The sequence below is a fragment of the Numenius arquata genome, chromosome 4 (assembly GCF_964106895.1).
Source record: "Numenius arquata chromosome 4, bNumArq3.hap1.1, whole genome shotgun sequence".
Classification (NCBI taxonomy): Eukaryota; Metazoa; Chordata; class Aves; order Charadriiformes; family Scolopacidae; genus Numenius; species Numenius arquata.
The window spans coordinates 57,202,598-57,224,235 of record NC_133579.1 but is presented as its reverse complement, the minus strand read 5'-3'; the positions used below and the strand labels follow the sequence as shown (position 1 = coordinate 57,224,235).

General features: G+C 44.5%; 1 protein-coding gene across 1 annotated transcript in view; it reads right to left on the bottom strand.

Annotated features, from left to right (window-relative positions):
* ZCCHC2 (zinc finger CCHC-type containing 2) overlaps positions 1 to 17,597 on the bottom strand; it is a 42,851-nt gene extending 25,254 nt beyond the window's left edge. The window contains exons 1-2 of the mRNA XM_074146621.1: positions 16,665 to 17,597; positions 3,304 to 3,415 (exon numbers count right to left, since the gene is read on the bottom strand). Coding sequence (XP_074002722.1) covers positions 3,304 to 3,415; positions 16,665 to 17,597 — 1,045 coding nt within the window. The remainder of the gene's footprint in view (positions 1 to 3,303; positions 3,416 to 16,664) is intronic.
* Between the last annotated feature and the right edge of the window lie 4,041 nt (positions 17,598 to 21,638).

The window sequence follows — 21,638 nt, the reverse complement described above, 5'->3', positions numbered from 1 at the left end:
GTACATGCCAAAATTACAGTTTCAAAGTGTATCTACTTACCTAGACACTCTGAGAATCACTGTATGCTATTTACTGACTCACACGACTCCATTCTTTCTCAGATGCCATTTTACTATAACAAACTGCAGGGGGCAGGTGGAGCCTTTTTCTCTACAAAGTATTTTTCTGGCCTGACCACAGCCCCTTCATTGCAGATCATGAGAATCTGTGCATTACCCAGAAGCTTATTCAGACTGAAAAATCACATAAACACAACAATATAACCACTGTAAGTGAAAAAGACAATGAAAGGAAACCAAATTGTGTCTTTACTCCAAGAAGCAATAAGCGCTGATAAAAGCCAGTGACAGTGCCTTCCACATCCACGTTTCTGAAACATCAAGTAGTAATGAGAGCAAACTAAGGCAGAAGAACCACATTTCTGAAAGGCACTTAGGTGGAAGGAAACACTTGGGGAAGGCCTGAAGGAGACAGAAATTAGTGTTAGCAAACAGAAAATGAAGAGGAGAAACAGAAAGCTACTACAATCGTACTGTATCATTAAATTGAACTGAAAATGAAGAGGGGTACTTTGAAGTACTAGCTACTTTAACATTCCTTCCCCAGTCTACTTTATTCAGGTCTAGCCAAGTTCTGGCTGTGACTTGGTAAGAAGCAGCACCGTATGGCTTTCGGGGTCTGGATGTTTTCTTGAGGGCACATAACATTGCACAGGTAATACTCCATATAAAAATTCCTCATGTAGGTGAGATGGGCTTTTCACTTTTCCTCCTATGCTGGCCTAAGAATTCAACAGAATTTTATTCCTTTACAAGCACGAACACATCTTTACAAGTAAAAAATTTTATTTAAAGAACAGTTTAACCAGCCCTATACCATCAATGCTTCCTTTCAATGCTTTTGAAACTTTTTTTGGGGGGGAGGTAGGAGGAGGGTTGTGTTACCAGCTAATGTCTTTCCTTTTGATTTTAACTGCATGTTTACATGGGATAAATTGGGAAGTATGCATAACAATAAAAAAAAAATTCCAAAGTCAACCTCCTACAAGTTTATGTCACAAAGCTTATTCTTGAAGATTAGCTAATTGCCATTTCATCTAACTTAAACATCTGTAACGAATTTTGTTAAAGTTACAATTAAAGTATCATATAGTACTAGCAATTTCCTTAAAGGAATAAAAAGCCAGCATGTAAGTCTAGTGATAGTGTTAAAGCTTCAAAATCTTTTAGTACAAAGACTGACAAGTACTGAGCATGCTGGTGTACGCTGGCTGTAACCCTCTACCTGGGCGTGAGGGCGCTAGATGAGCAGTTCATTTCTATCAGTTAAATGAAGATTAATTATTACAAAGCAAAGAAATCTGAGATGCGCTATCAATGCCAGACAATAACATACACCTATATACTGCAAAAAAACAAATGTTTGGTGACTTTAATTTTTACTTTTCTGATATAGATAAAAGCACTGAAAGAAAAAGGACTATGCCGTAACATGAGTTTTGGTGCAGCAAAGTTTCTTAACGGTCAATGTTAAAATTGATACCATCAGCTGAATTGATATTCGTAAGTTAATTAAAAAGTTGATTCCCATGACTGGAACCGAGAATTATTATTTAAATTGCATTTCACTATATGCATATATTTAGCATACATAATTATGGAAACTAACACCATTAACATTCACAGACAAGCTTCTTTTCTAACGACACTGTGTTTATTTTAAGCTATTGAATGTTCTCAGTGCTAAATATATTTGTCCTCAAGTATAAAGAAATTTTATTATACAATGTAGTACTTTCAGCTTCCTTAACTTCTTTTTGTTGCTGTTGCATGCTTCATCATAATAAGTGATACAACAGGTAATTAACAGTGTTGCTGCTGCACAGCTTTAGTTCCACAGTTTCAAAAGACCACTTTAAAATTCTGTTTCTACCATCAGATTTTAAATATTCTACATGGCTAGACAAAGAAGAAATATTTTAATATACAAGCCAATGAGGTGTGTTACACTTCCACATTTATTTTGGACACAATACATGCATTCAGGACAATTAAGTCAAACGTATCTATACACAACACTGCTTCCGTTGTAAGTATAAGTTAAGATTTCTAAAAATCATATTCACCACAGCTGAGAATAAAATAAACCATGTTTTATTATCAGTGATATTTCTAACCCAGTAAGGAGATTTCTGTAGCAGGGACTCCCTTTCTATCACACACCTCTATACCAAATATCACAAAATTATTCTGATCCTTCACTGTAGTTTCTAACTATGACAATATGAATGCTGACAAGTATTTAAGCTCTTTGCCAGATTCAATTATTCAACTTTTCTGTGCTTCTGTTACTTAAATCAAGTGTTACTAAAGAGAATCTCCCTTTTGTGTTTCTAATTTGTGAATATGAACACTTTGAACCCTGTAAAAGGATTTGAAACAGGTTTGTTGTCTGTAATCTGCCATAATCTTTCTCTGTCTTTTTTGGAAGGAATTGCAACTCTCAAATTTCCTGCCTTCTAAGTGTAATTAAATCTCCACAGTAGAAACAAAAAGACATTTATGAGGACAAAAGAAATAGCAATAGTTTTCCCAGATTGCCAGCTCTTCACTATCTGCAGGACAGCGTAGACTAATTTTGGGTAGACAAGAGATTCACTAATCTTTTTGGGAGAATAAAGGGTAAGAATAAATCTGTTTTCAATAATGCTCATTTCTTCAAAGAGAAGAAAACTGTGCTGGCAATTGCACAGAAGAATTCTGTTTACGCTCTGAAGCCTTGTTCTCATTCTCCCCAACAGAGCCAAAAGAATACTTACTTCTAGGGAAAGCCTCTCATTTCTCCAAACTACCACTTCTATAAAACCTCCAAAAATGTGCTTTTTCTTTCTTTCTTCGCTTTTTAAGACTAATCAAATACAAGTAAATCAAGCAGCAAAAAGCTATCCACTGTTTCACAGTACCTTCATGTTCAGTTTTGCTTCAAAAATCTGAACACCATTAATACAACTGCATTAAATTTTCTTGTTCTCTCCCAAATCCCACCTCTTTTTTCAGGAAGACCATTTGCCATCAATTTTCATGCATGCAGTCACTAATAGTTACCAGCTAACAAGAATGACAACTTGTTATAATAAAGAAAAGACCAAGTATGCAGCAGAGAAGCTATTATACTTACCAATCACTGCAGTTGCTCGTTCAGCTGAACAGCAAGACAGATGCAAGATTTCTACAACTCCAGGCAGAGTTTAGCGTTCAAAAAAGCCTTAAAGTGTTCCTCAAAAGAAACATCAGACAACATACCTTCTCGCTGAGGTCTATGGGAAGCCATTGGTAGTCCATCATGAGGTCCTGTGGTTCGTTCTAGCAAACTAGTCTCATTACTTGACATGCAGTCACTATGGGAAAAGTCATTCTAAATCGAGAAGGAAAAAAAAAAACAAACAGAAGTGTCTTAATAGAATGTATTATTATCAAAGCTTGCTCTAAACAGCAGAAATTACCAAAACAAATTCTACATGAGAAAATCCCGAAGCTCTTGACAGTGGGGAAAAAGGTGGTCATTAGCCATTTCAGTTCTTACGTTTATATTTATTTATTGTCAACTATAACCTGCAATGTTTCACTGACCTTATTTTAAAAGTAAAACAGGGTGGAAGACAGATCATGTGCCTGTAGGGTATCTCAAGCCGGACAATTCAAGATCATTAGCATTAGGGTTGTCAAGCATTGGAACAGGCTGCCCAGGGAAGTGGTGGAGTCACCATCCCTGGAGGTCTTTAAAAAACTTGGTGCTTAGGGACACAGTTTGGTGGTAAACTTGGCAGTACTAGGTTTATGGTTAGACCTTAAAGGTCTTTTCCAACCTAAACAATTCTATGAAAACATACAAGACAGCTAACATGCACAGATACGTAAGAGAAGAAAGAACAAATCAGGCTAACGATAAACTACAGAAAAGTATTAGATGAACATGGACTTCAAGTGGTTTCTCTGAGGTAACAAAAGCCTACACGATTTTTCCCAAATTAAGGTAAGACATTAATGTATCAATCTACATGTTCTTCAATGACCAGATCTTGTTAAAAAAAACAACTGACCAACCAAGGCAAAATTCAGAAATGTTTTAAAAATGTCCAATGACTTTAGATGCAACTTGCTTTGCCAGTTGACCAGTTTAATTCCATGTTTCATCGACACGTTGCCTTAAAAAGATACATCCACAAAGAATGAGAAAATACTGGAAGTTACTAGCGAGTTTCTGGATTAATCCATTTTAAGTGAGGCACCTCTATTCATCTGTAACAAGTAGTATAACATATGAGCTTATCAGGTACCTAAATGTCATCAATATGCAAATACCATATTGATGGTAGCAGCAGAGGCAGGAGCACAGAGGGGGAGAGAAGGTAATTCTCCATTTAGCACCACAAATCAACCAAATACTGTTTTTTATTAAGCACTGGAAGCTCAAACAGACAGTAGGTTTCTTGGGAAAGCTTTCAAAAGAAGCAAGTTAAATAGAGGACATTCAATGCAACACAAATATTTAGCAACTGGTCTGCGTGAAAACTAGATGGTAAATAGATATCTCTCTCATTAGTAGCTCTATAAAACAAATAAAATTCCTGGGAGAAATTGATGCTTCTTGGAGTAGATGTATTTTAAAAGTTCAAAATCTGGTCCTTTTATTCAGGAGGAACATTGCTCCACTGAAAGACCTTCATAAGACATGGGTAAAGGAAAAACATAAAAATAAGAATACTATCTGAAGATTTAAATATGGGAAGGGTAAGATTCTGGAAATAAGTGCCAGAATATATGTGAGATTTTTTTTTTTTCCTGAAGGACTTGCACAACATAAAGGGACAAAGTAGCAGCCCAGACTAATTACCTTCTTTGGTACAGAGGACCCCAAGATTGCCACAACAGGCAGAGCAGAATGAGGAAGCACAGAGGTGACAAAAGACATTGGAATCCTCTTGCACTTTGTGAATTCTTCAATGAACTTCTTCAGATTTGACAGATGCACGAACTAAAGCTTGCTTCATCTTCCTAAACCAGCTTTTCATCATGTACAACGTAGGTACAAACTGTGGCAACTCCTAACAGTGCATTCAACTCATTTAGGACTCAGTAAGCACACAGGCATCAAGCCTGCCCTGAGCATATTGTTAATCTAACTTTCATCAGTCACATCAACAGCAGTACACAATTAGCAGGCGAACATCTATGTGCCTTTAGACTGCACTACAGATGGTCTGAGGAGCTGAACGACATTTCAGCTGTTTCATCTAAATCAGTATATGCGTTTGTGTTCTACACTGAGCGTCAGTAATTTCAGGTTTCAAAGCAATCAGACTTAAAATATAGAGCATGCTTTGTTCCCTCAAGATAAAGCTCATTCTAGCCCGTAGTCACTTAGCAAACAATCTCAGCAAACGTAACTGATCAAAACAGTATTTCATTGTCCTGGTTTGAGGTAAAACAGAACTAATTTTCTGTTCAGTAATTTTACCTTTTTAGCTGGGCCTCTTCTAACTAACTAAACTCTGAAATTAACAGCATATTGTTCAGCAACTGCTCGCTCTCATAGTGATAAGACCTGATTATACCAAGGAATGGTAAGCAGAGAGGCCCTTGCTTATACTTATTGTTATAACAACCAAGGTCAGGTAAATTTGTTATTTGCCCCATTGGCAGGTCGGAAGCGGAAAAGCGTAGAGGGGTCACACCTGTAGGGAGAAGCGGACAGGACGGGTCCACCTGTCCAGCCTCACCGAGTCCAGCCTGGGACTTCCCCTGTGCCTGCTGGTGACATGATCATCATCCTGGGATCTTGATACAGTTTTGTATATACTGTATACTTTTATTTATTTATTTGTTTTCCCTTTTTAAAAATTATTATTTATTATTTCATTATTTATTAATATTTTCATTAAAGTAGTTTAGTTTTTCTAAACTCAAATCTCTTTTATCATTCCTCTCCTCTCTTTTCCTTAGAGGGTTAAGCGAGGGGCCATCTGTTGTTCTGATTGGTCAATCTGGTCAAAACCACGACATTCATGCTCCAAATATCTAATAAATTATAAGCACAATGTCAGGCTTGGAATAAAAAAGGAAATAGCTGTATATCAATGAGATTGCATTTTAACAGCTGTGGCAAATTTGCAAATTTAGTTTAATTAAAACAAAAAAAAAAGTCACAAGCATGCTCCTCAAGACTCCCATTAATACTGTTTTGTTAGACACTCCATAACAACTGTGGACATAACCAAACCCAAGTACTTCACTTCTTAAGTGTTAACTCCTGGTCATGCATTATTCACTCAAAGCTAGCATTTGAGCATTAAAGTTACCCTGTTAAAACTGTGATTCATTTAACAGTGTCCATAAAAAGCCCTACTGATTAACTGGATGTATCCAAACTACGTAAGCTAACAAATTTAGTACATATTTTGGTATGAGAGTGAATGTCTTCCTGACACAAAAATCAAACAACTGAACAAAGATTTCTAGAGAAGCTCAGTATCAGTTCTCTGGCAGAAGTAAGGTCTTCCTTAAACTACAGCCACACACTTTGTCAAAAGCAACTTAGATATCTTTCTTCTACACCACATAAAGAAGACGACAGACACTTGGATTAACTCTGACAGAGGCTCTCAAACTATTCAATTTGGTTTACTTTTCTAAGATGTCTTTTTCTACCTCTGAAAACATGACTGTAAGAGCTGGAAGCAGTGCTTCATTCATTGTAAGGAAACAAGCTGAGAATTCCACCTAATCACAAGTAGATCTAAAACCAATCAAATTCAAAGTCAGACCTTCCTTTGCATTCAAAGTCAGGCTATTTGTTTTGGTTAATGGAAAAATAAATTCCAGTCTATTCTAATAGACAATTGCTAGTTAAGAAGTCAAAGCAATTGTGAGCAGTTTTTAGAAGAGAGGTGTGAAAATAAGATTTACTTCAAAGATGTATTCTGCTCAGCTCATGTCAAAGAAACATTAAATATTGCTGCTACACCTCCCAATACTAGAAAACTGCTTTTAACCTAGCACATACATCATCTTTGTAACAGTGTTCAAATATTTGTGCAGATAATTATTCTAGAATGGTTACTTTTCTATCCATGGCAGCGTTCCGTACCAGGCGAACTACATCCATATTTGAAGACTCCCTCTAAATTGCAAAATATTACACGGTTCAAACCTGTATTTAAACAAGTCCTGATATTGATGATTTTATAAATCATCCTAACTGTAAAAAAAGTTCATAATTCATTCACTTGAGAAATTCTTCAACTAGAAAGTGAAACCAGTAATATGTGCTGTGAGTATTGTGTGAACGATGGCTTTCACAATACCTAGTGGAACACGGGAAGCAGACAGTAGGGCAATCCAGGGCAGTCATAAACTTTACCTTACAGCCTGCAAGGGTTGTTTCTGTGCCAGCTTCAGATCCTATCTTAAGCTGCACTGCAACTCTTCACATTTGGTGTTAGCTACTGTGACAGTCCTACATCAAACACTCACAAGTAACTAAAATACAAGTGGCATTGTCAGAGCGGACAGCTCTAGCATACAAGCGACAGGAGTTCCTGTCAACGGTCATACTGTATGGTGCTAATTGTGCTAGTCATTTCCTGTCAATGAATAAAATGTATTCACACAACACACGCAAGTGTAAGGTTAATTCTTGCATAAGCCTTTGTCACTGTAAAGCTTTCACATGCAAGGATTCACTGCAGCTCATAGTGCTGCTGCTAATGATTAAAATACAGTGAAGCAAGAAATGCGGGTGGCCCCAAACCAGTTGCCAGATAATTAATTTGATAATCACACACATCTTTGTGCCGGGCTAGAGGAATAACTACATTTCTCCTTGAAAGTGAAACAAACTAAGAGACCGCTCTAAAAATTGTCTGCTCTCACAACCTAGACCAGAGTTTTGTATCTAAAACATCTTCCACATTAAAGTTACACATTAAAAAAAAAAAACCACAAACTATCACTTGAGATATTTCCTGGGATTGTAAAATCAAGCACCAAATGTCTGAAGTGGAGAGCCATCCTACTTGGAAGGATGTTGCTCTGTATAACTAGCGTATGTGAGCTGAGCAAATCTCAGCTAGTCTACACATGACAGATGTCCAAACTCTGCCTTCTATTAACGTAGATAGCTGATCAAAAAAAGTCATTCTGGTATTGGCTTGGCAATGTGTAATGAAATCTGTTATTGGATAGCCTACTAATCATCATGAGCAAGTGACTGATGCACCTAAGTCTTCTGATGTTTGCATTGCACTTTCATAAAAGAACTATTCATGCATCAGCCCTAATGAGCACTAACAAGAGAAACCTGCTTACAGCAGCTGGACAGCTCGATTAGTTCTACATGCCCAAATACGAAAGTTTATTTTTCTGCAAGACTTCAGTAAATGTGCTGTTAGGGACAGCACACACAGGCTTGCACACTGCGCAGATGTAAACTGGCACAGCTCATTCATTCAGGTACAAGTGGGAACTGGCAAACAAAACCAGATGAAAGAAGGCATCTTGGAAGAATCAAGGTCTAACTCATGATCATGAGTTATCAGCTCTGTACCTTAGAGAAATTTGAGTGATGTCAGAACAATCATTAATAGATGTGGTGCCAGTTACAAGACAAAAGCCATTATTTGCTTAAAACAATCCTTACAAGCTACCCCCCTTACTGTTTCACAACTGTGATACACAGATACATAGCTATGTCACTAAGTTACCACAATGGCTAAATACCACCTCTTAATAAGCAACAATCACCTGAAACTGCACTTGTACTTACATGCCTCTGAATCCCCTCTTGATGACAACAGAGGCAAAGAGGAAGCCTTGTACTCGAGACTGTGTACAACTCCATCTGCACTCTTATCACCTAATTCTTGCTGTTGGTTGGATACAGGAATAGAACATTCATGCCATCTTATACTTAAATGGAAATCCAGCACATGTGTTTAATACTCACAAATGTAAACATACAGGGCAGCAAAACTTTAAAATCTGTTTAATATTGACAACTGTTGATGCAACAGATCATCTCCTATGCAAAAAATCCACTACTGTCTTGGCAAAGCTGCCAGCCAAATGCAAGACCAAGACCGAAGACAATTACCCAACTGATGTTGCTGCTAAGTTACACTTCAGTTTGCAAGCTTTTGACTACGCAATGTCATTGTCTGACTTATTTGAGATGCAGACAGCTGTCCTACAAGACTAAGAACAGAATCAGCCTCAAGATCTAAGACCAGAAAGATCTACCAAATGATCTCTCTTTTGGCTACAGTCACCAAACAACTTAAATGCTTCCTTGTTAGGTTATCTTTTCACAGGCAGAATCAACCTCCGGACCAGTAATGCTTATTCCACACCGAATCACAGGCTTGAGAACTGGGCTGACAGGAACCTCATGAATTTCAACAAGAACGTCAAAGTCCTGCACCTGGGGAGGAACAACTACAGGTACCACACAAGCTGGGGTCTAACCTACTAGAAAGCAGCTTTGCAGAAAAGGACCTATACCTATAAAAATGTATTCATGTATACACACATCTCAATGGAGGATGCAGAGGATCAAGTCAGGCTCTTATCAGTGGTGCCCAGCGACAGGACCAGAAGCAGTGGGCACAAACAGAAACACAGGAGGTTCCCTCTGAAAAATCAGGAAACACTTTTTCACTGTGGGTGACCAAGCACTGGCACAGGTTGCCCAGAGAGGTTGTGGGACTCTCCATCCTTGAAGATAGTTAAAGGCCATCTGGACATGGTCCTGGGCAACCAATCTTTCCTCTGCTTAAGGGGGAAGGTAGTGGATAAGATGACCTCCAGAGGTCCCAGCTAACCTCAGTCATTTTGTGGTTCTGTGACCAGACCTAAAATCCCATAACATGCAAAATAAAAGCTTGACTGGCTGAACATATGGTTCAAATGGATAATGTGCAACTGCCCTATTAACTCGTATCTAGTAAGCTGGACTGCATAGAGAATGCACGGTTACCCAAGAGTACTTTAAGGCATATTTGTTTAGCGAAACTATTTTAAGAGCTCACCTGTAAGAGGCAGCCACAAAATGCTATGAGGGAGACATAAACCTTTTGAATAAACATCAGCTGATTCAGGGAAGAAAAGCACACTATATGACAGCTTCAGCAATCACATATTGACTAACTTGTAGCACTGTGAATCATGATAATTTTGAGACAAAGGGCATACCAACCTCTTACGCAGCATTAACAACTTCAGCTATCGAGGCCTGTGACAATTACACGAAGTACTAGCTTCAGCAGCTGGTACAACATTGCAGTCAGCTGCAGCAATGATTTACAGTGCTGGGGGAATACCGCACCTTGTGTTTGCTAGAAACACAACATATTCTAAGTCCCATCTGCATCTGAGCTTTTAACCGGTTTTAAACCACAGTTCCAGTCCAACTTAGCTAGCCTGTGACAAAGTAGAGAATTGAAGTTAAAGCCAGCAATGCAACAGTTCAGGTGTGACTGCTTTGCTATTTAGTTGCTCATCCAGCAACTTTGTATAACTTCAGGACTTTTACAATTGTCTGTTGAGCAAATAAGAAGAAAATTACTTGAATGTATTAGTTGAGACTGATATTAAAACTATTCTCACAACGGCCTAGAGCGACAGAAAGATTTAAAAAACCTTTGCCCCTTAAGAATGGTTCACTGAAGTACAATTAGTACTGAGGAGAGACAATGCCTTCATTACTACTTTGAACTACTGACATAGGGTACTATGTCATTTTGTCCAGTTCTTGAACCCAAGAGGTCTAAGCCGAATAGTTTAAAAGTATTCATTCATGTATGGAAGTTCCAAATAACAGAAAATCTGTCATGTTCTTATCTCACTCTTAAGACACTTCCCAAGGCATTAAATCTCCTTTCACTAACTATTAAAAGTAATTTTACTTTCTTCTCCCAAAAAGGACAAGATTAAGAGGTTGAGGAAAGGCAAGAAGCTCAGGAAGGAACGCAGTTTCCAGCCAGATCTCTGAGCTTGTCCTCTGCAAGCTTCAGTCTCTGGAAGTATAAACCCTTAGACTTGGAGGATACTACAGAAATTCCCCAAGTCTTGAAGGAAAAGTAGACATTTAATATTAATGGAGTTAATGGAGAATCAACCGTAGTCTTTTCTAGGGCAGCTATGACTAGACACTGATACTGGCAAATAAATGAAGTGACAGAGAATTAAGTAGACAGAATCCTATAGATTTCAGTATTTTCACAGATAAAGCCATCTTACTGCTGCTGTCTGCATCCTTTTCTGCAGCTCTTTAGAAAGAGCTGGGAGTTCTTGGTACTCCAAGCCCAGTGAGATCCTGCTATCTACAAATAAGTCAACATTGAGCAACACTGAAAAACAGACCACAGCTTAACAACAGTAATCTAAGTGCAAGCATTAGGAAGTCATGGGTATGTTTTCAATGCTGTCACTGCTCATTTAATATGTTGGAGAAGAAACTGGCATGGAAATCAGTGAGAGGCTGATTACTGCTGCTATAAAGGGACTGGGCAGGCCTACAAATTTCTCTTGTCCTGATACCTCATACTTAGAACCAAACAACTAAAACAACTAAGAGCAGTGAAAGGTTTTACTCAGCAATTTCCTGGAGCATTAGCATGCACATTTAGACAGAATCCTTTAATTTTAGGCATTGTCTTTTATCTAGTTATGACTTCCTTTCCAGAAGACTTCCAGTAACGTTTCTGGAAATCCTTAACTCCTGTTTGGAGTCAGAGAAGTTCCTGCACAGAGACTGAGGGAGTTGGAATACTTCTATCTCCATATGCAAAACTTGTAAAACATTTGTATTTTCCTGGAGCATACCACCATTTAGAAGATCTTTGCCAACATTAAAAGGACACTTTTTATCTTTCTGTCTCTTATTTAAACCAGACTCTGAAGACACACTTCTCCTAACACTCAGCTCTATGACACTAAAGAGTACGCTGCAGCTTCAAAATGGGATTGCCTGTGTTTTTGTTCCTACAGATAGAGTTCTTAGATTCTAAAATTAAGTTCTACTACCTTGTTCTGCTGCAAGTCACTGAAAATCAATTATAAAAGCACTCTTCTAATTTGCAGATAAAATATCCTATAAATAGAAGACACTAAGAAAAGTACTCTGTAAATAGAAACTTTTCTTTTGTTTGCAAGTAGAGACTTTTTCTGTAAAGAAACCTCCAGCCAGCTAATTATAATACTATTCAACAAACCATTATCTCCAGGAGATTGCTTATTTCAACAGAACCTTAGTTCTATTACTGTCAAGTATGCCTGATTAGATGTTCTAGCGTCTAACATAAGCCACATTTATTATGTTAGCACATATTCAGAACCCCTTCAGTGTTTCAGTGTTCTGATCTCAGATCTTGGATGGGATTGACTTTATTGTTTATCATGTTGTAACAGCTTTGATACCGATGAACTTATTAACCAATATATTATATTGGTTTATTATATTACCAAATACAATCAACACAAGAATTAAGCTATGTGTTCTGTTACTTAAACCAATACATATAGTGGTATCAGCAGACTCTTTGCACATTAATGCTTGTTTTATGACTATAGATGTGAATGCTCCTGATTTATTTCAACTTTAGATTCAAAGTTCATATTCTGCACAGCCTAAAGTATCAATGACTTTTTTCCAAAAGGTGTCATTATAAACTACACCTTCATTTAAAAATCTGCAAATAGTACCAAGTGTTTCTACCTTATGTAAAAAAAAAAAAAAAAAAAGTATTTCAGAACACTTTCTTAAAGAACCAAAGTTCATGCAATTATAAGGCAATCCTACCTCTGCCCATCTCACTCCAACAGTCCTATCTCCTATTACTTTTGGATTTATCAGCCATTTCCAGCTATATTTGTTAAAAAGTGTCACTAAGAAACATTAAGTTCTTAAAGGATCATTAAAATAGGAGACCAAAAAGAGCAGCAATCCGCTTAATCCTTTGTCAAAAAGCAACTTTAATGTGAGCTCCATCTTATCAGACAGCACAGATCCTATCCAGAAAACATAATCCCAATTATGGGAAAAAGCAAACTGCTTTGTGTTCTAGTAAATCACCCACAAACTCTCTGTAGCTGAACCTCTCAAGTTTTGCTGCTCATTATAGCTAAATGTTGTAGCTCCTTGAAACTGCAAACCAAGCCATTTTGTTAGATACGCCACATGCAGTAACATAGCCCTTGCCATAAGGAATTCAGAATCTGAACTTGACAAATAAACTACGTGGCTCAATTCCAGGTGTGAACGCCACCACCTCTGTAGGTTGATTTCACGTCACCACTGCTTGCAGTGTACATAGGTACATGTTATTTCACGGGCCATGTGAACAACAGCTCTCCTACCATCTTCAGATTGTTCAGAAGATGTGAGCTGAGAAAGCTCGGGGTTGTTAAGGAAGGGAAGCCCAGAACTGAGCTAGCAGCCTCTCAGCACAAAACTTTTCTTGTGGTTTATCTGCTCGATAAACCGGGCACACCGCAGCCCCTGCCGGGACAGGCCGTGTTTACGGCAAAGCCTTCCCGCAAAGACCCCACGGTCTCCCCACGCCCTAGGCTTCCCCACACCCCCCCGCAACCCCGTTCCCTTCGGGAGAAGGGCTGCGGGATCCCCAGCGCCCCGGGCAGGGCCAGCTTCTCAGACCGAGGCCCGCGGCCCAGCGGGACCGGCCGGGTCCCCTCCCCGTTATGCAACGGCGGCCGCCGCCCCTCCCCCGGCGGGACGGAGAGGAAACCGCCCTGACGGCACGTGACCAGGAGCGTAGGCTCCGCCGCCGCCATCTTGAATGGGGGCGGGAAGCGGCGGTGACCATCAGTCACAGCATCCCGGCCCGGGGAGGGGTCTGGCCAAGCGGCTCGCCGCGCACCGGACGGCTCGCCCCCATCGGGGCGGCGGGGGAGGGCGGAGGGGAACGAAAGCCGTGCCCTCACCGGGCGGGGAGGCGCCATGATCGATCCTTCCTCCCCGCAAACAAAGCGAGAGGTCACCGCCTCAGGCCGGGAAAGGGGAGAGACTGCCGGGCCCTTACGGTGCCCTGTGGGTCGAGGTCCGTCCCCCCGCCCTTTACCGGTTCTCCTGCCCCCGCGGAACCGGGCTGTCCTTCTTTAACGGCGGAGGAGAAAGTTCAACTCCTTCTGCCCGGTGCGGCCATTGCGACAGGAACCGCCCGCCGCGGGGCCTTACCGTGCAGCCGTGAGGCACGGCGGCAGGGCAGCCCCGGGCGCGGGCTGGGGGGGGACGAGACACAGCCCAGCCCGGTGCGGGCAGGCTAGAGGGGCGCAGGGCATCAGCGGGCCAGGAGGTGAAGCCGCCGGTGCGGCATGGCTGCTGCCAGCATGGCCAGGGCACAGGCTGTAACCAGAGAGGGAGCCCAGCCCTTCTGACCCGGGGCCAGCCGAGGAAAGATTCAAAGAGGCCTTTATGAACCGTTTTAGTTCACAAATGCAGAGCCCTGAGGGCACTTAAATTTCAGAGATTAAAGGAGGATAAAAAGCCTGCAGACACCTGACATGATTTTAAATCAAGCCCAATTTAACTGTACAGCTGCATTTTGCCAGGGAAGTCTTTAACCGTGCTACTAACTCCATTTCCACCACTGTCTTATCTGCAAGGGTCCCACTGTCCCTGTGAACGTGCACTGAAAATACTCAGCAGAAACCCATCAATCCCTCTGTTCCCCGTCAGCCATTATTTCCCAGAAGATGCTCTGCTGTATTTACAATTCAGCCATTAAGAAAGGGAAAAAAGCCTACAAAAGGGATGCTGTTTCAGTCCCGTGTGGCCTAGGGACTATGCGATACGCACGTTCAGCCAAGCTGACTCGGTCTCGGTGTTCCCTGAGTAAATGAAACCACCACAACTTGGAACGGCTGCTCTTACACCAAAGCCAGAATGCTGCACAACCCAGACTGCAATTCCAGTCACTGACTAGAGCCTGATCGCCTAATGTGTTTGGTGGGACACACTGAGCAGCTACAACTATATGCCAGTTTCAGGCAGGAAGTATGTTTCCAGTTATTAGCACTTTAAACCCAGGGAGAACAGCATCCAGTCTTACCACTTCCTGCAACTCGATCTTTAAAGATGGACTTCCAGGATTCATTCTGGGATAGAGTTAGACATGATGCAGGTCAATGAGCCAAAATAAACAGGTTTTGGACTTATGCTATAAATTCATTATGATTTCAGTATCATAACATCTACCCACTAGTTTATGACCTGCCAAATGTGCTTTGGCCTTAAAATGACACAAGCATGTGCTAAATGTATTTGAAGGCTTAGAAATTCATTCCCATCTCCTCCAAGTGCTCCTCAAGAGCATATCCCGTCTTTACCTCCTTTTTAGGAACCATTCCTTTTATATGGCAAGCAATGTAAAATGGTTTTGTGGGAGTGGCTGAATTGGGTAGCACTGCAAGTAAACTTAGAAACAAAATCCAAAAAACCCTTAATATTTTGTACCTTTGCCTGTTAAGTACCCGATGAAAACTGTGTTCAGTTGAATACCATCATAAACAGCAGCCTTCCAGCCCTTTCTTCCCCTTCGCGCAAGAGGCCATCTATGGACCAAAAACCGCAGAGCTCTAATATGATGGCTTGGTTGCATAAACGTGGGGCAGATTTTAAAGCCAACACTCACCAAGACAGCAGCAATGAACGGCACCGGGGGAAAACCTTAGTTCAAACACAGCTGCTGCACAGGTGAAGGCTTCAGTGCCACTGAAAGTCATCATTCTCAGTGACAGCCACCTTCTAGCAACAAGTGGCACATCTGCCTTCAAGATGTGCTTTGCTGGTTCCTGACAGCCACCCAGAAAATACGCTTTTCTCTGAACAGAAGCCCCAGTTGCGACATTTTAATTTGCTCCTTTAGCAAAATGATTACCACCCCATCCCAAATGCCTTCAGCCACCTTACTGAACATGGCTTTTCAGAGAACCTGCCGCAGAGCCACAGACCCCTGACTGCTGCCCTGATCCTTGTCAAGCCCAAGCCTAAGTCTCATTTGGGGGGATGGGAAACAAGTTCCATATAAAAAAATATTTCTACGCATTCTATTGTTTTAAGCCTCTAGAGAACACTGTCTTAGGCTGTACGGTGTCTATCTAGCATTACTATTATTATTATTTTTTACAAGTTTAGTCAAGCTGTCGGTTTTATTTCTGCATGGCACAACTTCTTCAGTGGCCCACAGGGCAGGAGGCAGCCAGTCAGGCTGCAGCAGTACTCTTCACCCTTCAAAAAGCAGGGCTCCAGAAAGCATGGCAGGCTAGGAAAAGAAGTCATCCCTCCCTCCCCGATTATACTACGTAATAGTCAGGCACTGTTACGTCACAACAAGACATTCGTACCAGACACTACAGCAACTTGTGGGGTTGGCCGGGGCCTACACTGCCATGGGGCGGGGGAGAACAGGACGAGCAACGAGGCAAGACGGGACGGGCCACGTCTCAACCCCGGGGGGGGAGGGGGGGAGGTGTCGGGGAAAGGCGAGCGACTGCCTCCAGCTCCTAGGAAATCGGGAGGGGGTGAAGGAAGGAGGAGGGAACCGCCTGATGAGATGGCGCGGCGGGAAGAGACCGGGACGCGGTGTTACCTGGGCTTGGTGGCGGCCGAAGCCCTCCTCTTCCTGATCCCCGCACAAGGCCCTCCGCAGCCGCTCCAGGTGCTCCCGCAGGGTGACTCGCTGGTGGAAGGAGAAGGCCGGGTGTAGCGAGGCCATGGTGAAGAGCAGGAGCAGCTCCTCCTGCGCGCCGAAGCCCAGGCCCTGGGCGGCGGGGAGGGCGGCCTGCCCGTTTTCTCCAGCTCCGTCCATCACCACCACCACCTCCTCCTCCTCTTCGGCCCCCTCCTCCTCGGCAGCGCCCGCCGGGGGCCGCCGCGCCGGGCAGCTCTGCAGGATGGAGTCAACCTGGGGCAGGAGGCGGTGGAGGCGGCCGGCGGCCTCCCGGTTCTCGGAGCCCAGCAGGGCCAGGTAGACGATGAGCTTGGAGCGCACGGCCGGGTCGCGGAAGTCGCCGAGCTGTCCGGGGTCGCTGAGCCCGTTGGCCTTCGCCTCCGAGTCGCGGAGGCAGTGGTAGTCCTTGCGGGCCAGGTCTTCCAGGCAGGAGCCCAGGAACCGCAGCTCCAGCGGGTTGCACAGGTCCAACAGCCCCACCATGAACTCCAACCGCTGCGCCGAGCCCAGCACCAGCCCAAACCACTCGTACACCGTCTCCTTGTCGGTGCGGGCCGCCGCCGAGCCGGGCCCGCCGCCGCCCGGAGCGGTGAGCGCGGCGGGGGGGGGCGGCGGGCCAGGCCCAGGCCCCGGCCCCGGCCCCAAGCCGTGCAGCTGACTCGGCCTCTCCAGCCCGCACCCCCTCCCCGCGGCGGCGCCCCCGCGGGCCGGCGCCCGGGGCACCTGCTGCAGCTGGAGGCGACAGTCCAGGGCACCGCCGGGCTCCTTCAGCCCCAGCCCTGCGGCTGCCGCCGCCTCTTCCGCCGCCGCCTTGTGGTTCGTCTGCTTCAGGGGCAGCTTCATCTTCAGCATCCTCGGCGCGGGGGGGACGCGGGCATCCGACGGGGCCCGGCCGGGGGCGGCAGGACGCGGCCGGGGGGCGGCGGTCAGCGGGAGCCGCTCATGCTGCCGCGGGCCCTGCCGGCGCGAGAGCAACGGTCCCGGCGTGCGCGCGCCCGCGCGCGTGGGGAGTGGGCGGGCGGGTGGGGGAAGGGCGGGCCTGGCTGGCGGCGGCGGCTCCCGCAGCGGTTCCCCCTCCCTTGCCGCGCGCGCTTCTCCCCCCCTCCCCCCCCCCCTCCCCGTGCGCGCGCGCGCACAGAGCCGAAGGCAGCAGTTGGCACCCGCGGCTCCGGCCGTGCGCGGACTGAGCGCGAGCTCCCGGCGGAGGGGAGGGAGGGAGGGAGGGAGGGAGGGAGGGAGGGAGGGAGGGAGGGAGGGCGGGCGGAGCGCGCCTCTCCGCCTATCAGCGCCGCTGACGTCAGCGCGCTGGCAGAACGTGCGCGGCGCCCGGGCGGGGCGGGGCTGCGAGCGGTGGGCCCGGGACTGAGGCGGCCGCTTCGAGTTGGGCCCGGGCTGGAGAACGGGGACTAGGGCTTCCTCAGCGCACAGCGGGCCCGCACCGGACATCGCTCCCTGCCGGGGCCGAAGCCTCGCTGCCGCTAGCACTGGGGACGTGCCCTGCGGCGGGCCTGTGGAGGTGAAGCAGCGCTCGCAGGCCTGGCTGGGGCTGTTTCTCACCTCCCAACGAATGGAAAGTGGCTGTGCCTGACCCTGGGCTGCGCGGGGTGACAGCGGGCACGGAGCCGTACCCCGTCCGCCCCGGGCAGGTCGTTGTCAGAGGGGCCTGACTGCTGGCGCAGCCCCACGTTTGCCTAATGAACGCAGTTGCGCACACAAATGGCAACGGCTCAGTAGTTCACCTGAGAGCAGCGGAGGAACGAACCTCCCTGTCTCCCAGCTAAATGATTTTCCTGCGATAAGGCTGTGTGTTGACTGATGACTAGGCTGTGGTGTGCAGGGGCACGTGAATTTACCCATAGCTGGCAGGGCCAGGGCTAAAAGCTGCACCATGCCGGTGGAACAATGCTAATTACAGAAACACGTCTGCTAGGGCTTTTACATTTCTAAAGCGACTGAATCCATTGCTATTGTCTTATTTTTAAATTAGTACTGTTACACTATCATGTGGCTATCCATCAGGCAGTTTCACAGTAGGGAAATAAGAGAATATTACAGAAAAAGTGTAGCAAAATGGCTTAGGGGTAGTCTGTCATGAAATAGTAGGCTTGCTGCGTTCTCTTTTCCCCTATTCTGCTCCAGCTGTTGGGATCCACAGCAACGAAGAGCCTACAATTACAGGATTAAGCAGTAGTCAGAGTAATCAGAAAGTTGCAATGCTCTTTGCTTCAGTTCCTGCACATTTACATAAAGACAGTATATTTGAAAGCAGAATCAAACCCGTGGCTTGCAGAACAACACAGTGAAAAATAAAATGTGTTTTAATTACAATTATGCAAAGCAGCATCCCTGAACTGCTTACAGCAACAAAGTATAAATTGCCAGCGCTAGCTCCCCCTTATCTATCTGTCCAGAAGCCGACTGTGCTACAAGGAAAGAGCCTGCTTATTAAACAACTAAGTAAATGTCACACAGATTATAATAATCTTGTACTCATCACTCAGGTTTGCCACGGAGCAATTATGTCTTGAATTGAAGACAAGCAAGCAGTCTTGAATAGTGCTTTTATACTAAACCATAGCCTGCATTTTTATATATATGCAGCAAGCATATGTATTTTATTAAAAAAAAAAACCACTGAAGGACTAGCTAGGAGATACCATATGTTAGGTTTATAGGCTCTTGCTGCTTGATCCTCTTCTAGTAACACAAAGGGACTTGAACCTGGCTCCCTGCAGCTCTGCTCGCTCATTAGCATCACCCCTGCGTGGTTTTCACTGTCACCACGGCCTCTTCCAGGTCGTGTGGCTTCGGGAGTGCAGTGGAGAGCGGGGAAAGGTTCGAGTCCTACCTTTTCCTCCTGGACCACCAGCAGGTCTTTGCTGGTCCTGGGACCGGGAAGGTGAGGAATAGGCGCAAGAAGTCTCATAAACCCATTTTATCTTCCTTTATTTTCTACTGTTTGCGGGTTAGGGCCTGGCTGGGCCTGTGAATCGTTCCAGATCCCTACGGTTATTAGTCAAAGCACCTACTGTAATACCCCAGGATAATATTTTCTTACATTGTCATTTCAAAGTAGTAATTCTAGAATTCTTGTCATATTTTCATGATGGTTTTTTTTTCAAAGAAAAATTACTGTGACTGTCTCAGGGGATGTGCCAAGCTGGAATTGTGGAAGCACTGAAACAAGGCTTGAGGTTTCTGCTTAATAATTTGAACGGGTATTTAGTCTGAATAGAATTTGCAGGATCAGAATTGCAATGATATGAATGTTAGAAATATCATTTCATACTTTAACGTGATTGAAATGAAACGCCTCATGGTTCCAAACAAGTAACACCACAGAGAGTGAAAAGGGAATTTAATTTGGGGGGGGGGGGGGGGAAGGAGGGAGGGGAGGATGGGGTTGACAGGAAGAGAAGATCCGCTGATCCATTCATAAATCCTCAGAGGTAAGATAAATTACCCACGCACGAGGGTAATTGTTGAAAGGGCACTCCCAGAGCCCAGACAGTACTTGAACCCACTCCTATTTGTGATAGTTCCCAAGCTGGTACTTAGTTTCACAAATAAGCTTAAGAACCTGCTTAACTCAGCCCTTCTTAATTTCTCCTTTCTTAATGGCTTAAACTGTGATACTTGAGGAAAAATAGATTTGAAAGATGTGAAGACGGGGGTGGGGAATGGGGGGAAAGGGAAAAGAATAGCATGAGAAAGCAAAAAGAAGACAAAGATATTCCAAGTGGATTTACAAGTATTTCCGTAGCTGAGGGAGGTGGCAGCGAGAAGAAAGAGGACAGTGTGGAAAGAGAACTGAAACTCAGGTGTCCCAGTGAAATGAAAGTGAAACTCAGGGCTGTGAGTGGAAGAAGGAAACGGCCGGGAAATGCAGGGAGAGGGACAAGGTGGCACAGCAGGAGGGGCTGCTATAAATTTTGACTTGCCTTGAGGTTTTTTAATCCGATTTTCTTAAAAAAAACAGTATAGCTTGCATACATCTTTAATGACTGCAGGGCCCACAGCCATGCTGACTTAGGGTGAGCACAGTACAGAGCCTTAGAGGGAAAAATATGCCTGCAGTCCCTCTCCAAGTGGAAAGCCAGATGAACTCCGATGCACTGGGGAGCAGGCAGAGGAGCGGGCAGGAGGGCACTGCCGGGCCGGGAGCCCTGCGGCCCTGCTCAGGGAAGTGGCACAGGGGTCTGGTCCGACACCCCAGGAAATGGGCCAGAAATGCACCACATGGAGCAAGAAGCTGTGTCCCAAAGAGTCACCATTGCCGCAGCTGGATTTGCAGTAATCGCACCAGCGACTTTTCTCAGTCTCCAGCCTGCTGTCTTTCCCCCTCTCCAGCATAACCCCTAGTCAAACTGTCAAAGCCTCAGAGCCTCCTGGGTGCACAGAGGCTTCATTGCGGCCCTAGACATGTCTGTATTGCTAGATCCTCCTGTGAACCTGGTTGGTGCAGGCTGGTGGCTCAGCCTTTGTGCCTAGCTGTGACCAGCACGGTTTGGGTGAACAAGCTGTGGAGAACACACAAGCCCAGGAAGCCCCCATTTCCTGTACTTGGTGTGTCAGCGCACTGTGTACAGGCAGCCACGATGTGCCTTCTGAGTGCAACAGCCTCCCTCGCTAAGGTCTTACAAAAAAAGTCAATGGCATTTTGGGGGGTTTTGTTCAGCAGGTCCAACACCTATCCAGCAGTGCTTTTAGAAGGGAGAAAACCATTAAGAGGAGTAAAAAGCACAACACTGGGACACTGGACTGAATGCTGAAGGTAAAAGAGGAACTAACAAAGTAACCTTCAACACTATCCACATACATTTCTTTTTTGTTTTAAATTATCCTATTTATATTTCAATATTAACTTCTCACCAAGAGAGTCAAAAACTTTCC